General features: G+C 35.9%; 3 protein-coding genes and 1 pseudogene across 4 annotated transcripts; 1 reads left to right on the top strand and 3 right to left on the bottom strand.

Moving 5' to 3' along the window:
• The first annotated feature begins 1,143 nt into the window (after positions 1-1,143).
• Positions 1,144-4,445, top strand: LOC141591554 (mitochondrial import inner membrane translocase subunit TIM10-like). Its single transcript, XM_074411933.1, has 6 exons — positions 1,144-1,294; positions 1,534-1,584; positions 2,650-2,702; positions 3,198-3,236; positions 3,333-3,402; positions 4,135-4,445. The coding sequence occupies exons 2-6, from the start codon at positions 1,540-1,542 to the stop codon at positions 4,186-4,188; spliced, it is 261 nt and encodes an 86-aa protein (XP_074268034.1). The 5' UTR covers positions 1,144-1,294; positions 1,534-1,539; the 3' UTR covers positions 4,189-4,445.
• Positions 4,446-4,479: 34 nt separating this feature from the next.
• Positions 4,480-5,862, bottom strand: LOC141591552 (serine/threonine-protein kinase BSK5-like). The gene is made up of 4 exons (XM_074411932.1): positions 5,735-5,862; positions 5,235-5,407; positions 4,992-5,120; positions 4,480-4,826 (listed from the first exon to the last, which is right to left on the bottom strand). Exons 1-4 carry the CDS (start codon positions 5,817-5,819, stop codon positions 4,578-4,580), a joined length of 636 nt encoding a protein of 211 aa, XP_074268033.1. The 5' UTR covers positions 5,820-5,862; the 3' UTR covers positions 4,480-4,577.
• Positions 5,863-6,404: 542 nt separating this feature from the next.
• Positions 6,405-7,948, bottom strand: LOC141590848 (crocetin glucosyltransferase, chloroplastic-like; annotated as a pseudogene).
• A 2,183-nt stretch (positions 7,949-10,131) lies between these two features.
• Positions 10,132-15,809, bottom strand: LOC141591551 (serine/threonine-protein kinase BSK5-like). Of its 2 annotated transcripts, none has more exons than XM_074411930.1 (10): positions 15,436-15,809; positions 14,371-14,591; positions 13,701-13,836; positions 13,471-13,604; positions 13,282-13,387; positions 12,672-12,757; positions 11,965-12,153; positions 11,648-11,812; positions 11,269-11,382; positions 10,132-10,642 (listed from the first exon to the last, which is right to left on the bottom strand). In XM_074411930.1, the coding sequence occupies exons 1-10, from the start codon at positions 15,518-15,520 to the stop codon at positions 10,400-10,402; spliced, it is 1,479 nt and encodes a 492-aa protein (XP_074268031.1). In that variant the 5' UTR covers positions 15,521-15,809; the 3' UTR covers positions 10,132-10,399. The 2 variants fall into 2 exon arrangements, with proteins under 2 accessions (XP_074268031.1, XP_074268032.1); XM_074411931.1 differs by having other exon boundaries at positions 15,424-15,719.
• Positions 15,810-19,014: the final 3,205 nt, after the last annotated feature.

Here is a 19,014-nt window from a genome sequence, read left to right as displayed (position 1 = left end):
AGATAACTTATAACTAGTTTTGTTACCCGTGGAAATCACGGGTTATCTCTAGAAAAATTACAATTTTAGATAGTTGATTTTTTTGTGAATATCAAATGAAATCGGAATTTATTTCATCATTGATACATATTACTATTTTTTTATTTTGATCATCATCTATTAAAAATTCATAAATTTTAGAATTTGATTATGTACGAATTAGAAAACTATATAGTATAGATATCTGCGTGGAGAATGGTTGGGTAGGCGTGTGTCAATCTTAACCAAAGTGGCAATGTGAATGTCTATGTGGCTTTTCCACATCCTATGTGGCTTTGTCTAGTTGGCATTTTTTAGGATGTCTTTTAATAGTATTTTATAGATAATTGACCCGAAAATAACCCGCGCTCAAAGTGGCTCGCCCAACCCAGCCCGAATTTCTGCAAACCCAAATAATCGAACCTTAATTGACCCGACCCAATCATTTACTAGGTTTAGGACTTTAGGTATTGGGTTTGTATAGTGTTTAATTTGAGGACTTAAATGTTATTCTACAATAGATATTTTTGCATTTTGCATTTCTTTTTAAAATAACAATAATATAAGAAAATAATTGTGGAGACGGTTTTTAAAAGTAATTTATTTATGGGGGGTTTTGTGGTAGCGGGTTAAAATCTTCATTTGTGTAGGTTCGTTAAAGAAAACGACCTTATATTGGTATTGATTTGAACATTGTTTTTATTGATGCTATCACCCTTTTGAGAACGTGATCTGTAGTGTTAAGTGTTAACTCCCCATTAAACCACCCCCCACATCGCATCTCATCTTTGACCGTCAAGAAGTTAGCTATAGAGTAGAGTAAAATGCAAGCCGAGAAACATGTGCGATTGTGCGGTTTACAAATGACGATGAGGACAAGTATCACGAAAAGATAAATCTGAGCTGAAACTCTGTAGAAAAATGACGATGACCCCAAATATCTTATTGAGTGACCAAAAAACTAATAAAACTCTTTTAAATTCAACATTATTCAACCGGTTTACGTTTTCAGTAAACTATCGATTGTTTGAGATGATATATAAAATTAATTATCATAAAACACGTCTCATAATATACAGTAATAATTAATTATCGACAATTATTTTTGTCTAATCATCATTATTAAAACAAAAAAGAAAAAACAATATTTTTGGAAGGAGAAGGGTCAAAATAAAACGATTGGTAAAACCCTAAACCCTGAAACAGCATCATTCAACTTCTCTCTTTCTGACCTTCCTTCCAAAGTCTTTGAGATTTGCAATTCCGTAATTTTCAGGTAATGGGTTTATCTTGATTTGCTTTAATTCAATCTTGGTTAACAAAAAGTTGTAATCTTTTTGGATTTTTTTCATAGATCTGAGATTCTTCAACAATCTATTGATAAAAATATTGATATTTCAGTTAGATTTTGTTGATTTAGATGAATTTCTGGCAATTATTGATTACAAATTTACAGTTATTGTTGAATTATTATTATAATTCCTTTTAATTTTATTTTTATTTCGAAAATTTCAGCTGAAAATGGCCAACAATGCAGCAGCACAACAGGCTTTGGCACAAGAACAGGTTTTTTTTAATTATCATTATTGTTAATCTTTGCAGTTAATTGTGAAATTGTATAGGTAATTGTTTTCTGCCATGATTTGTTTAGTTCTACTCGTGTATAAGCTTAAATAATGTCGGGTCGGATCGGATCGGATCGAGAGAATAAATTGAGGTGGATGGTTGACATTGCATTGTGATATTGTTAGGTACTCCCTCCGTCCCGATCATTGTTAACCTTTTTTATTTTTATTTTGAGTGATGTTGTAAGGGAATGTAGATAAATGATTGAGACGAAGGGAGATATTATGCTATTGTTGTCCATATGGGTTGAGTTTTTATCTTGTGAAGTGAGAATTTGATTCATTTGAGTGTGTCCAATTGGTTGGTTTCCCTTCCCTTTTAGTTCGGGTGGCGAGCATTGTAAGCCTAATGTCCATCAAGGCAAAAATCGGGCCTATATTTTTCTGTACATCCGACCCCCCCTTACCCCGCAATTTGCGGGAGCCATTGAGGCGCTGGGGTAATGTTGTTGTTGTTGTTGTTGTGGGTGCTCTTTAGGCCTTCCCTTAATGTCATCCACCTTCTAACATAAAAATATGTGAATGAAGGCCTTGAATTTGATGTCTAAAATCGCTGTCAGTCTTACTGTTGGATGGGTGCACCTAGCTAGCCGACCTGAATGTGCGTGCCTTAAGAAGCGGAGCAGTAAATAGTGATTTATATCCTATTATCCTTGTATACAAGCATCATCAAAGGTTCAAAGGTGGATGAATCTGATGTCTAGAATCAGTGTTAGTGTCAAGATGGATGCTCTCTTTTCATTAATAGTTTAGCGGTTGGTGCACCTAAGCTAGCCAACCTGAATATGTGTTTCTTAAGAAGCGGAGCAATAAATAGTGATGTATAAGTGTATAACCTACTATCCTTGTATACAATCGTCATCTAAGGCACATCTCGATTACTTACTTTCTTCAAATTTTCTTGATTTCATATTGTGTTGATTAGTTAGCGTGTAGTCGTCTCTCATTCTTGCGAAGCAATCACTTTGGTATAAACTAAACATGCTTTTACATTGTACCTGTGCAGATGATGTTTATGGCAGAAAAGGAAATGGAATACAGAGTTGAACTATTTAACAAGTTGGTAACTTTAATTGTGCATCTAGTCATAATTGCTTTCTTTCTCACTTGTCATTATTCGTCTACTTACGGGTCACAAGGGAAATGCTGACATGCTAGATGGTCGCGTTTGGCTGGTATTTTGTCTTCCTATTGTCTCTATTTTTGGTACAAGAGAAGATATCAGTTAAACCAAAGGGTGGCTCCCTATGTACAAAACAACACCAGATAGTCACATCCATATACATAAGAGAATTAGATATTTAAGCTTTCGAGCTCATGAATAATCTTCAGCCCGGTAACTCCCCGCTAGAAGGTCCGGGAAAAGAAGGGTGTAATGGATTGCCATTTTGGCAAGAGGCCAAGGACTTGAACCCGGATTACAGTCTTGTTAACCGTTAAAGGATTGTAGTCTTTTTAGTCAAGTAAGGGTGATTGGTGGATAATATGTTTTGACGTGGTGAACAAATAAATAGATCTTTGCCTGATTTGTATTCTCTTCTATACTTGCTTCAGGCTTACTCAGACATGCTTTCGCAAATGTGCTGATAAAAGGTGAGAATGTGCCTATTACACTTTTCCGTCTTCTGTAGGCAGAATATGCTGAACAGGCCTCTAAGAAATAATGTTTATTTCTCCCTGCTCTTTCAGTTACAAAGACTCTGAGCTAAACATGTCTGAAAATAGCTGCATTGATAAATGTGTTTCGAAGTATTGGCAGGTAATTTTGTCTGGCAATTGAGCAACTTTCTTAATCTTTGTCCCCATTAGTATTAGTTATCTATGTTTTTGAGCCAATTCTAGTACTTATATATGAGAGTCATGGTAAATTGCTACGATAAAGAATGGCGGGACTTTTTTTGTCAGTCATGGTGTTCAGTGTTCTCAGCTTACCTGACTTCATTACGACTGTTTATTGTAAAGTTTGCAATTTGTATATTTTTATTGTAAAATTGCAAGTCATGCAGCTACGTTATCTGGACTTTTTCTTTCATCATATAGAGGCGTAGATAATTTTACATGCCAACATTGGTACAGACGTGATTAACTCCCAAGTTCACACTGGTTCGTTACCTCAAAATTTAACCATAGATATGGTAGATGGTAGGCCCAAATCTCAGGGTAAATGTTTTTGCGTCATCCGTGTGTGCGTGCACACTTCAACACTAAACTTTTGTGTCGGTTGTCTACATGTTAGTCTTCTTGCTCCTTTCCTTCATTTTAAAAACTAGGATTTTTTCTCAAAACAGACCAGGTCCAACAGTCACACACACACACACACACACACACACACACACACACACACACACACACACACACACACTTCCAATGCATGCCACTCAAATTGACTCTTGAGTAACATAGATGTGACGATTTATGAGGAGTTCCTTACATTTTGTTATGCTTTTGTAATTCAGAACTCAATCATTTTGTATTCCTTTCATATTTTCAGGTGACTAATCTTGTGGGCCAGCTACTCGGAACTAACCAGCCGCCCCCTATGTGAACTTGAACAACTTTTCTCATCAATTATAGCAAGACAAAAAATTATAAGATAGGACTTTTCACTTAATGCGCTCCTAGCCAATTCCTCCCTGTTATTTTGGCTACTTTTGAGACGGGAATGCCCGTGTTTATGTAACAATTGATGGTATTACTTCCACCATTGCATTCAGTGATTGTTGAAATTGGTCGAAAGCATAATCAAGCTGAAATTCTTCGTTTTATAGCTTAAAAATCTTTCTTGTCCTCGTTCCTTGCGAATTTCACAGTTTGATTCCTTTGGAATTTGTTTGAATTTGCATTGCCCTCAGCAAAACAACCCGATTCCCCACGGGAACTTTAAGTAGATACAAATCATAACAATACAATTGAAAAACTCGAAAATATAAATAACTATACAATTCTAGTGTTCCATTTGGCTTCCAAGGAAGTTCCGTCTTTGAGCGTCTCTTGTGCATCATTGTCCATCCCGAGACTGAACAGCGCAGCTGCTTGGAGATAAAATGCAGTCGGCCACTCAGGAGAAACAACTTGAGCTTGCATTGCATCTGTCAGTGCTTCTTGCAGCATGTTGCTCATTAAGTAGGACATGCATCGTCTAGCAAACACGGTTGGCGACACCATTGTCCCATCATCAATCAGCTAACAAACTCAAACAAGTCATGGATAGAAGACCTTCCAAAGCCGCAGACTCAAATTCCCGTCTCTGACTGTCTACTACTCAATTACACCATTGCATGCAGTAATTGAGTAGTTGACAGTATATCCAGAGACGGGGGATTGATCCGCAGTTATTAAAGTAATTACCTGTGTGTAAAACTTGATAGCAGTAGCAAAATCTTTAGCTTTGAAGGCGGTATCTCCACATTTCTTGCAATCCAGTGTTTCCTGAATCAGTCTTTCCTGCAACTGACTCGTCCAAACTTGAAATAAAAGCTGAAATAGAATTTACAGTCGCGGAACTGAAGTTAGTCTCTAAAGGACTGTCTGAAGCATACACTATAACACACTGAAACTGGTTGGATTAAGAAACTGGTTGGATTAAACTACCTCCTTTGCAATACCCTCGTCGTCCTTGTATTCAATGTCATCTAAAATTCCGTGTATCGCTGTAAGATCGAGTTTTGAGCAAGCTTCACCAAGAGGGGTTAAAGATAGTGAATCCTTAGGAGCTTTTTCACCATGTTCAGACACAATGTTATCTGCTGATATGATGATATCAACTGAAACAACCAAAAAGACCAATAAATTTTTCTCCAAGTATTTATGACGGGTATTTTAATCAAAGTAAATACTCGTAATATAATTAGGACCGAGGGAGTAATCCATATGAAAGATTAAAACTTTATACTAATCTGATTATAATGATGTGCTGAAATACACTATATGCTATGAACTTAAGCCGAACCTATCCGTCTTAAACAAGAAACCGGTAAGACAAAAAAAAAATAGAATGCATAGATAATTATAAACTCTTGTATAAGACGACCTGTTTTATATTAAAGATGGATATAACCGTCTTATGGAAGATCAACTGTTATTAAAATTACCAAGATTGGAAGAATGTGGGACTATGAACTTGTTATGAGAGTTAGAACACCAACAAAATGAGAGCTTTGAGCAACAAACTCCCATAATTAGTGAGGTAATTAAGGTAGTATGTTTTAGAGAAAGAAATTAGTAAATGAGCAAAACCCAAATCATTAAATGAGGATTATAATGTTGGGTTTGTGTTAATTTTGCAGAAAGTTTGATTAAATTTAGTATATTTACAATTAACAAAGACTCAAAAGTGTTGGCAGGTAATTTTTGACCCACTAGTTAGCCAACATTTTTGACCAAAAATAAAATAAAACTAGTAGCCATTTTTAGTTGAAGAGAAGGGTTTTTTATCGGGTTATTAAAAGATCACTTTTTTATATCATTTTATGTTTTTTTTGAACTGTATGGGTATCTAACTTCATCATTTTATTATTATTGATCGCAAACGTAAAAGTTTTTAGTGTTTCGATCATTTATTTTTATAATTTTTTTCCCGTCATTTTATTTTATATTTAATCCATGAAAGTTTTAATGTTTCGTATTTATTTTTATAATTAACGTACTCATTTTATATTTAACCATGAATTGCATGTGTTTTACACAATTTCGCAATAAATTTATTATGAGATCGTATCTCATTTAATCACAACAACTCTCACATAAATATGATTCCCCATGGAAGCTTTAAATAGATATAAATCATACCAATAATACAATCCAAAACTCGAAAATATAAATAACTCTATACAATTTTAAAGTTTCTTCCATTTCGCCTCCAAGAAACTTCCAACTTTAAGCCTCACTGCGCATCACACGGTGAGTTACTGATGCTATCTCATTTTCCTTCTTTAATAATGAGAGCTAATCATGTCAATATAATCTTTTATATTCTTATGAGAAAAACCATCATCTTGAGAAGCTTGAACAGACAACTCTTTCCATCTCTTTGCATTTTCCTTCATCTCTTGATTCTCCATCACCAATTCCAAACACCGCGTAATCTCCGCTTCCTTAACCAACCCGTCTTCCTCACTCTTTTCCACTCTGACACCAATCTTCCACACATCTTCAATAAGCTTGGCATTCGTCGTTTGATCCATCCATTGTGGAAATGCCACCATTGGCACACCACATGTAATACTCTCAAGAGTCGAGTTCCATCCACAATGCGTGACAAAACACCCAATTGACGGGTGGGACAATACCTCGACCTGAGAGCACCAGGGCACTATCATGCCCTGGTGCTTCAGATCCTCCATGATACTACTCAATTCTTCATCCACATCTTCATCTACCTTTTCTTTCGCCCTGATGACCCACAGGAAGTCAGGAACGGCCTGTGGGTCAGTAACAGGGCGCGAGCCAGCTCCTGTTGTTGTCGTCTCGACAACACAGATATACTCCCAAACGACACGTATATCACCGAAGATTCTTCTTTCGAATCAAGCCATTTCATATACTCCTCCTCCTCCTCCTCCTCTTCCTCAACCTTAGAACTCCGAAAAGTCAACGGAAACAGAGGGCCCACAGGAATGAGCTTGACCTCCTTGACGGCCTTAAGCGCGTCAACCTCCAACGCCTCAAACGTATTGACGAGAATCGTAGGCGTCTCCTCCTTCTCTAACTCCTCGATTTGCTCCCGAAACGTAGGAAGTGCAAATTTGTGAGAAAACGGGGTAGAAGGAAGTAAAATCGACGGTAAATCACGCTTTTTTACCGTAAAAGGTAAACTTGGTAATTGTAAGCACCATAACGGGTCATTCTCACACTCTTTAATCACGTCTCCAAATCCCCTAAAATAATAATAATACAAGTCGAATAAAAAAGCGGGTTGGACCCACAAAAGCGCTGAAGGCACGTGATACTCACGTGCTACTTCGGCTACCCAAGGGAGAAGAAGGGTATAGACTAAAGACGTGACCGGTTTGTTTTCCGTAAGTAATTTGTCTAAGACTTCACTTAGTGACGTGTCGTTGAAGGTGGCTAAATCGATCCCATTGGATACGTTCGCCTTGTTGATAAGGCGGTATCCTGAGGTGGTGGTGGCGAAGGTGACGTGGGCCCCAGCGCGAAGGAGCCGATTAGCGAGGTGTAGGGCTGGGTTGATGTGGCCTTGTACTGGGAAGGAAATTATAAGAATATGTGCTTTACGTTGATCTTCCATGGGAAAATAAACTTCAATTCTTGTTTAAGACGGTTTTTGGAAAGGATTATAATAAACGTGGAAATGAAATGAGGTTATGAAATATCGTTTAAGTAAAATCGTAATAACTCAAAAATAAAATGTTTCAAGAATTGTGTATCGTTTTTCTTTTTGTGAATCTTTATTTGGTGTTGTGATTGCATTCACTAATGAATTTAATTTGATGAGAGTGTTGACTAAATAATTGTCATAATAGCTGGAAAGTTAGGTGTTGGACCAATCATTTGAGCCAATAAAATATTGGAAAATTAGTTTGGGTGGAGAATAGGACTTTGCACCGGTCCAACCTGGGCCAGAATCGATTTGGATCGGAATCGGAATGTTAAAAAAAACCGTGGAGTAAAGACCGGACTGGAATCGAAAATTCTAGCTGTATTAACCAGAATGGCAAAAAAAAACCTTGGACCGGAGGCTGGACCAGAGTCAAAATTTCAAGATCGAAATTTGTAGATGATGTGTCGATTATTTTAGTCAAAAAACCGTGGACATGGGTGTTGAGATTCATGGATGAATTAAAAAATTTTTTGTGGAGTTGTATAGTATGGTGGGCCATGTGATGAACCTTAAAGAGGTTTATTTATTGTTGGGATGAGGTTTGTAGCTAAATGAGTTTGTATACTAACTTATGTGTCCTGAGAACAAACCTATTGGAGGTTCATCTATTGCTAATGCCCTCATAGAGTAGCTGATGCGAGAGAAAGTTGTAGAGAAATAAGGTAAATCAATAAATGAATGTATTAAGTTAGAAAGAATGAATGTACGGAGTATATGATTATTGCTTATATTGTATAGTTATATACTGTTGGGACTGCCACTTCTACCACTCGATTGACTTAGTTTATTATCCGCCAAACCCGCACGTTTGTTCTTCTTCCCAAAACGTAAACAAGGCAAAATTGACCCGACCCGACTTGACTAACTTTTTATTGTATTTCTTATTCACAAATAACTTTATAATAGTTGACTTGAGTTGTAACCCTAACAACCGTCCCCTCAAAAAAAGACCATATCATTGTCCTCCCCCCTCATCACACATTATCAGGAAAACTTTCGACACTAAGTCACCCACAGATCTCCAATCACGAGGTCAAACCGAGGGCTTATCCACATTGACAAATGTAGTCCACTACTTTGGGTTCCACAACACATTGAACTCAATCAAATCATCGACTCTGATACCACTTGTTGAAACTGCCGCTTTCACCATCCGTCACATTAGTATGTGCTATATTTATGTTTTGAACAAGCTCGCACAGGTTTGTTCTTGGATCCTTCCACATTGACAAATGTAGTCCATTACCTTGAACTCCACCACACATTGGACCTAACCGATCTGATACCACTTGTTGGGACTTCCACTTCCACCATCCGTCACATTAATATGATTTATTGTCGGTTTTGAGTCAAGCCTGCACGGATTTGTTCTTGAACTCCTTCCAAAAAAAAAACACATACCAATAAAGTGGAGGATCTCTTATAAACAAGACAAGACTTCTCTTATTTCCCAAATCCCAACCTAAGACTAACCAGGCCTCCATATGAACCTGATTAACTTCACTCCATAAACTATAGTCCAAACAAAACTTGTAGGAATTTGGGACTTCTCACTTCTGTGCTCCTTGTCCATTGTGTTCCAAGTTATTTGCTATTTTGAGATGTGAATTGTCGATGTTTTATCACGAATTTTTGTTTTAGACGGGAATATCGGTTTTAATCTTAAACAGGTTAAATAGTATAAATAAGATAAAAGCAAAATGTCTAGATATTGACAAAAGATTTGTCATGTCTATGCAAATGGAATGCTATTATGTCAGTTTTAAAGAGACTAATTATTAATGTTTTAAAAACAAATAAAACAGAGGAGAGGATCCTTAGTTCCTTACTACTTATAAATAAGAGTTTTTGCTAAAAAATGGTTATGCAGTTGAAACAACTACGTCCATTTTTAGGTGTCAATTGTTTTGGGCCACAGCTACCTAAGACTAACAAGGCCTCCATATGAACCTTATTAACTTCACTCCATAAACTAACATACCATGACCAACAAGAGGGTACCAACGCTTCCGCACAACATATCATTTCGAGCTTAATGGATGTCTTAAGCAACAGTTCAAGACCATCGGCAGGAAATAGATGACCATGCTGAAACAACCCCGGATGGCATGTATCGATTCCGAGAACCGCAATTCCAAAACTGAAAAATGACTGTCAATATAATTTGGATATAAATAACACAATGTCAATTTTTCGTTCACGATCATAGTAACGAGGTTAAATTGGTGCAGTTACCGTCTTGCGTTGCCAGCAGCAATACAAGCACAGCATGCTCTTTGCTTAGATTAAAAACACAAGCAATACAACCCTCACATGGATATGATTTCCCATACAAATTTTCGAATAGATACAAACCGTACCAATACAACCGAAGAACTTAAAATACGCTTGCGCAAAAAAATGAGTAACTATACAATTAATGTTTCTTCCATTTAGCTTCCAAGGATGTTCCGTCTTTGAGCGTCTCTTGTGCATCATTGTCCATGCCGAGACTAAAGAGGGCAGCTGCTTGGAGATAAAATGCAGTCGGCCACTCAGGAGAAACAACTTGAGCTTGCATTGCATCTGCCAGTGCTTCTTGCAGCATGTTGCTCATTAAGTAGGATAAGCATCGTCGAGCAAACACAGTTGGTGAAACCATTGTTCCATCATCAATGAACTGACAAACACAAAAACAAAAAATCATGGTTATAAGACAATAGCGAATACAGAAAAATTTCTTTCCGGGGTCCAGACTAATATTTAAAATCTATAATTCTATACATACATAAAAAAGTTATAAATTTATTTTTTTAGCCTGAAAATTAGACAAAATACGCAAAAGAAAAAATTTGTTTCCGGTGTCCGCGCACCCCGGAATGGCCTTAGTAGATCCGCCGCTGTTATAAGACCTTACAAGCATCAGAAAAACAAAAATTGCTCATTTTTTGGGAAGGGTTTTAACGGAAGCACACTCGATGACTACTAAATGTCAATTTTAGGCAAAAATATGAGAATTTTTCACACTCATCTGCATCCAAGAATTGAGCCAAGTCAACATAACATAAATTGGAAAGGGTACAGAGTTTTGCGCAGACATTGAATTCGCATTGCAGAAAGATGCCAAGTATTGCATTGTGCAGACAATGAAGTCACATTGCAGAAAGACAAAAAATACCAAGTATCGCGTTCAGAGGAAATTGGAGCATTAAACCTAAGAGATCGGAAGATAAACTAAAACAAACGGGTCATATCTGACATTATCCAAAGACAGTGGATAGTTCCTGCAGTTATTAAGGTAATTACCTGTGTGTAACACTTGATAGCAGTAGCAGAATCTTTAGCTTTAAAGGCGGTATCTCCACGTTTCTTGCAGTTCAGTGTTTCCTGAATCTGACTCGTCCAAACTTGAAATGAGAGCTGAAATTTAATTTAGTGTCATTTAGTATCAAAGAAACAGAACACAGATCCGTGACTTCTGACCTAGCACCCGCTCATCTAGCCTCGTGAAAATGGTACAGGCTTAAAAAACCAAGTTTGAAAGAAACAAACGATCAAATTTTGTGGAAAATACATGAACATTCATCACAAGAGGCAAGGGCTAATATTCACAAGCATGGATAGAGCGTTTTTGTACTCCCAACATCCGTAAGAGAAAAAGAAAGTACAAGAATAAACAAACTACCTCATTTGCAATACCCTCGTCATCCTTGTATCCAATATCTTCTAGAATTTCATGTATGGCTGTAAGATCAAGTCTTGAGCAAGCTTCACCAAGAGGAGTTAAAGATAGTGAATCCTTTGGCGATGCAGTTCCATGGGAGATACCCATCAACACGTGAGAAGGGACCTAAAGTGTACCATGAAAAATATTAGTTGCCCACTTGTGAATAAACTTTCTATTTTGTGTATTGATTAAAATTAATGAACATAATACATGGATGAAAATGTCAGCGTTAACAAAAGAAGACTGTTTCACAACAGTAATATGATGAAGGATACCTCAGTTTCTTTCTGAAGAGGAGCAAGTGCAGAGACAAGAGACCTCGCATTTGGCCTCTCACGAGCTTCATACTGCAAGCAACGTGAAGCTAATCTAACTAGTTCAGTTCCATCATCGTTTGAAAAATGGCCCTCCAAATTAGAGTCAATCAGCATTTGAAAGTTTTTGCCGCGTATTAAATCAAGTGCCTGAAGTAGAAAGTCACAAGTTCTACATTATATTCAAAAACAAAGGAGGACCTTTTATAGTAACTCAAATAAGTGTTTCTGTTTCAAATGCAACTGAGGACTCACTATTCTTTATCGGAGTGATAATGGAATAAAACAAATGGCTCACTGAAACAGTGACGCTATTTTTAGAGTGAAGTACCACTCATTTCATGCAATTCTACTGCCCCTTTCATAATGGGCATCCAAAAATAATATCCCTGATGTTAACCTAGGGGAAAACTGCCTACATTTCACCTCCTACATACCCCAACAATCGCGCGAGCTCTTAAGAGTGTGTTCGGAACTTCGGACACAAAAAGAGAAGGGGAGGAGGTAGGTATACATTTAATATTAGAAAAACCAGTGATGGTGCTTTTTACGGGCAATTGAATACTTGTATACATTTAATCCTGAGGCAGTCGAATGCAGCAATAAGAGGGCTTTAAATACATATGAGATTTGAGTGCAAGAATTTTTCAAGGAAAAAAGAAGGTTACATGGCTTGGTGGTATATGTTTTCCACTGAGCAGATCAAGCAGCAAGGTGCCAAAACTATAAATCACACTTTCAGGAGAAATTCTTCCTGCCAAATAGAAACAAGTGTGTTATCTTCCAAATTAAAGCATGCGTAAAAAAAGCAACAAAGTATTAAAAATGAAGTGAATATGATGATACAAAGCTTTTAGAACTCTCTTCAATCATATACATGCGACCTCCACACTTAACAGTGTTAACACTCAAATAATACTACCTACATGGGCTGCATCCCAAGCTTATTGTCCACATTTGACTTTGGTTGTCAAGCAATATTAACTCTTGACCATAACTTTTCCAAATACAAATAGAGACATGATGCAAAATTTATCGAGTTTGATTATCAACCAGGCTATTTTCAGATCACTCTTCATTTTTAGAAGTCATAACTGTAAATAATGAGAAAATGTCATGGTCGACATCATTTGACCTACAAAGTCAAATGAGAGAATTATAATTAGATGGATGGACTAGGGAGTACTACGGTATTAAGCTCAGGAAAACAAGACATAATGTCCATGCAAATTGCAAAGCCTATGGCTCAGTCTAACAGTCAATGGTCGATGGAGTTACCAGTCCTCATGTATTCAGGTGGAGTGAAAGCCAAGTTTGTGCTATAGCTTTTGCCATCTCGGCTGTTTTTCATGAGACCAAAGCAAGAAAGCCTGGGGTTACCATCCTGTCAAAAGCTGAGTCATAACATGCACAAACAAAAAAAGAACGCGGCAAAGAATGTAAGAATAAACAGATTACAAGTTTCACCTGATCAAACAGAATTCTATAAGCATTAAGATCATGGTATAATGATCTCCCTTTACCGCTACAATACTCCAACGCTTGTGCTAAATTAAGTGCCACTCTAAGCCTCATTGCCCATTTCATAGGCTGACTTTCCCCTGACGTACATAATAATAAACTTAATCAAAAACCAAAACACGACGACATTTAACTGAGGGATTTCGAGGTTAATGGCAGAAAAAGAAGTTACTCACAGTGAAATAAATGCTTTGAAAGAGTCTCATTTGGCATGAACTCGGCAACTAGCAATCTCTCATCACCTTCACAACAACACCCAACCAAATTCGCCAACTTATCGCTCCTCAGCAGCCCTACTGCCCTTGCTTCCTCCTATATATCAAATGTAATCATTCGCATAAAATCAAAGTTCACCCAACTAATAACTAATACACCTCTATACAATCAGAACCACTGCATTTTGTTTTTGTACAAACAATTAGGGCAATTAATGCAACGGGAGTTACCACTAGGCATACACAAACTATAGAACAAGGCCGTCTTACAGTGTCAAGACACTATTTGATTGGTTAAACACTCATTTATTACCATCCGTAAAAGAATGTTTTTATATATAGAAGGACCGTTTGATGTTATGGTTCAAAACAATAATTATTGCTAGGCCACAAATTGATTGATACTCATCAACTTTACATCAACCCATCAAAAAGATGACGACCACAACAATAACATTACCCTAGCAGCTCAAGGGCTCAAGTGAAAATTGGTCGGGTAAGGGGTCAGATGTACAACGTCTTACCCATGTGCTAGCAACATAAAGGGGATGTTTCTCGACAACCCGTCAAAAAGACAACTTGGCAACAAAAGAATCAAACAATAAAACCAAACCAATGAATGTATTTATACCAAAAATTGTCTGGTATCAGGCCAAGCAGACCTATGGAACCGTTTAATGGCGATCCAACGGCCATCATCAAGCTTCCCACGGTACACAACATTAGGAGCTTTTTCACCATGTTCAGACACAATGTTATCAGCTGAAAACCCAGATGATGCAGACCTCAACTCCTCCAACTTAAACTCAGTAAAACTCGGTAGCGACTCACCCTCATCTTTCCCACCATTCTCTACAATTAAAACAACAAACAATCAAACAAGATAAACAATTATAGTAACTTTTCTCAAATAACCCAAATGAAAGATTAAATCTTTATTCTAGTATGTATAACTATAATCAGTGGCCGAGCCAGGATTTGCAGTTAGGGGCGAAAAATTTCAGGGAGCGAACTAATGATACAACAAGGTAAACAAGATTTTTAACTAGATTAATTTTTCTCAAGTAACCCATATGAAAGATTAAAACTTTTTACTACTAGCATGATTACAATTAGTGGCCGAGCCAGGATTTGCAGTTACGGGGCGAAAAATTTCAGGAAGCGAACTAATGATACAACAAGGTGAACAAGAAAATTTTAACTAGATTAATTTTTCTCAAGTAACCCCATATGAAAGATTAAAACTTTGTGCTTGATTACGAATTTACGATTAGTGGCAGAGCCGGGATTTGCAGTTAGGGGGGTGAAAATTTTCAGGGAGCCAACTAGACCAACTAGTGATGCAATCAGGTAAATACGAAAAAAAAAAAATCGAAAATTTTAACTAATTATTTCAATTTTTTTCAACGTCTAGGGGACGGACTAGTGATGCAATAAGATAAACACGAGAAAAACCGAAAAATTTAACTAAACATTCCAATTTTGTCAAAAGTCTAGGGGGCGAACTAGTGATGCAATAAGGTAAACATGAAAAAAGATCGGAAATTTTAACTAAATATTTAAACTTTTCAAAGTTGAGAGGGGTGACCGTCTCTGCTAGCCCTCTAGTTCCCCTTAGTTCCGCCACTGATTACGATTCTGAGCTGAAATACGCTACATATTAAGAATTTAAACATGGGATTACTCGATTTTTTACCAAGATCGGAAGAATGTGGGACTTTAAGCTTGTTATGAGAATTAGAACAGCAACAAAAAGAGAACTTTGAGCAACGAACTCCCATAATTAGTTCACTAATTAAGGTAAGTTTTAGAGAGAGAAAGCTGTAAATAAGTGAAACCCAGATGATTAAATGTGGATTAAAATGTTGGGTTTGTATTAATTTTGCATAATTTTTAGTAATTTTTAGTGGGGGAATGTGATTAAGTGAGGGGTTTTGTGAAGGTTTTTTCAAGAGTTTTTGTTGTTTATTATTGAAGTGAATGTATTAGAGAGAGAAGGAGGGATAGTTAGAGAGAGGAAATGGAGAAAGTAGAACTAATTTTGTTTGAAGAAGTAATATCCACTCCATCATTTGAACACTGTGTTATCCACCAATTAAGTGATTGTAACATGATAATTTGATCCGCTAGTCTTACTTGTGACGAGTTAATCTCGTCACAAACTTGTGACATCTCACAAAAAGGTAGAGGGGATAAGGTGGGGCATCCTCCATGTGCTTCCCAGTTCCCACTCACCTTTTAATGGGTATTTTGTGAGAGGAAACGGTACTCGTCTTCAATGAGATTTTGTGTAATTTGATCTGGGGTCAAGTGGAAATTATGACTTAATTTCGGTTTCGGTTCGGTTCAATGTAAATTGCACGGATTAACGTTCCTACTGAATTTTAGAACCGGTTAAAATAATGAAGAAAACAGGAGGTGGTTATGAAATGACATAAATACTTTTTCATCACAAGCAAACTGTTTAAATTGTGACATTTGTAAATTTAGTTCAGTTCTTTACTTTTACTATTTAGAAATTCTATAAATTTACTTCAGTTAATGAGTTTTAGTCGAAAAGAAGCACAATAGTTTTCGTATAAGTGATGTAATAATATGGGTTAAGATAGTGGAGTAATTTTTTTATTTCCCTTTCAATTAAGATAGTATTGAGTTAATTGAGGATACCAGAAAATTGAGAATATCGTGTTCATGTTCAGAAAAGGTATTCATAACGTTTTTAATACACGCAGACGTTGCAGTGCGTGATTTTCTTGTGAAGAGTTGTTGTTTATTGAGTTATAGTCGTTTAACTTACCTGTTATGTAGTGCATAGAAACGACAAATAATGTATTGAAAGCAACTTGGTATTGTTAAATTACTTAATATCATAAATGTATTATTTATCTAGTCTCAATCATCTATGACCAATAAAATAATTGTTTTTAATTTTAAAAGTGAATCACTTAAATTTGTGACATAATTTAGGTTCATTCACCGATTAGTGCGGTTTAGGTTTTGACATTCTGTCAATTTAGTTCATTTTTGTACTTCTATTACATTGAGATTCTATAAGTCTAGTCGAGTTCACAAAGCTTTAGTTTGAAGAAACATAATCTTAATCTTCAAGTGATTTGTAACAACATAGGAATTTTTTTTTAATAAGATAGTAATTGTTTATATTTCCTTTTAAACCGGTCACATTTGTTTGAGTATTGATAACAAAAACTTGAGACAATCTTGTTCATGTTCAGGAAAGGTACTTAGAACGTTTATGAGACTTGTAGTGCATGTTCTTCTTGTGAAGGGTTGTTGCTTGTTGAGTTATAGTCGTTTAATTTATTTGTACTGTACTGTACAGAAACGACGAATAGCTTATTAATAACAGGCTTATTATTGTTAAATTACATGAAATCATAAAATTATTATTTAAAAAAGAATTAATTAAATTTGTAGCTAAAATTTCATAATCAAAGTATAACATATAGGGCCATCTAGAGTGCTAAAAAGGTAAGGTTTAAAGTAGCCATACAAATAATTAAACAAAATTATATAATCAGTAGGTCTCCCTTGTGACGGGTCGGATCTTGCGACGGGTATTTTGTGAGTGAAAATGGGTAGAGGGGACAAGGTGGGCACCCACCCCATGTGCTCCTTCTCTCACCCTTATGGGTTTTTTGTGAGACAATATGGTACCCGTCACAAGTTTGTGACGGATACCCTCCGTCATAAGGGAGAATTTGTGTTATATAATACCTTAGTTGATAAGCTACCTATCTTTCAATCAAACTGTAGGAACAAACTTACATTTCCAACATTCTAATTATTTTGGTTGGTGTGGTTAATCATCACTTTCCTCTTCTAACAAATTCTTATTTTATGTGTGCGAAATATATAAATTTATTACTATTACTTTACAAATTTTTATACAAACCCTTTGTAAATTGATCTCGCTCCAACATCGCGAATCTTAGAGTAAACAATAATGGAACGAAGGTTTAATTATTGATTTTATGGCCGAATATTTCAAATTCAGTCATTTAGTTGAAAGAGGGCAAACTTCACACTATATTACAAAAACCAACAAAGATCACCCCTTTTGATATAACTACGGTACTCCATTACCTACTTACATTGATTTTCTTGATAAATTACTCCAACATTCGATTAATTTCCGTTTTTATAAGGCCTAAATAATTCTCAATACATGTACAACCTATCAAGAAGAAAAATCAAGGATGCCATTGTTGATTTATTTCTCTTTTGATCAAAAGTCAAGAAATAAGGGCCCATAGAGGAATCTATGTTTCTCTCCAATTGTAAATTTATAATAGGCATTTAAGAATGGTGATTGGTGAAGGCAAAAAAGGACTATAGCCTTTATAAATCATGCAAAAGATGTAGTTTGACCAAACATGAAACCAACCTAAACAATGAAGTTTGTGAAAATGAAACTAAAAATATTTCATGAACAAGTGTGCATTTAGGAGCTCTATGAAGGTACACTATAAATATTTCTTAATTGGTGAATGTAAACCCCATGTAAAATATATGGCACAATGTCACATGTAATGCAAGTGTGGACCATTTTATGTTTTCAAAAACACCTCAACAATCAACATGACACCCTTTTACGGGTCGGGTCATACGGGTTGTATAGACTAACTATTTTATTTCAGTTGCTCTCTTAAAACGATCATATATATATGTAATTTATCTTAAATATTACTCCATATAGATAAATATGACAAAATTTGTCATTTGTAGGCATTATTTTTATCTTATCCATCTATTTAACTGGTTTTATTATATGAGACATTGAGAAGGGATAAGAATCTTCGCTTTTGTTTAATTATCTTCTTGGTTGTTTTCAAATAGTAAATTTACTTTCATAAGTAGGGACTTTGTTTGTGCTTTTCAATCGTGCATCATATAATCCCAAGATCTATACGTGATGATATAGACCTTACGTTTGTTTGTGGGAACCAAATTAATTTGTACGGTGAATCGATTAAGAATTTTGCTTGTGTTATAATGTATTAAAAGTTTGCTTTAAAAATTAATACTCCGTAATTTATGTTTACGTGTTTTTCTAGAGAAAAAAAGGATTGTATATCAGATGTATTTCCTCATACATAATGAGTTTTTGTGTATTTTTTTTTTGAGTTCTATAAACCTTATAAATTACATTTTGGTTTTATGACGTCAAAAATCAAAAACATTTGAGCTTATATGTAATTATTTTGAGTTATAATATAACTTTTTGAGATTAATGTCTAAGTAAATGAACTAAAAA

The sequence above is a fragment of the Silene latifolia genome, chromosome 7, assembly GCF_048544455.1.
Source record: "Silene latifolia isolate original U9 population chromosome 7, ASM4854445v1, whole genome shotgun sequence".
Lineage (NCBI taxonomy): Eukaryota > Viridiplantae > Streptophyta > Magnoliopsida > Caryophyllales > Caryophyllaceae > Silene > Silene latifolia.
Note: the sequence above shows the minus strand (reverse complement) of the source record. Positions and strands in the feature narration are given on the sequence as shown.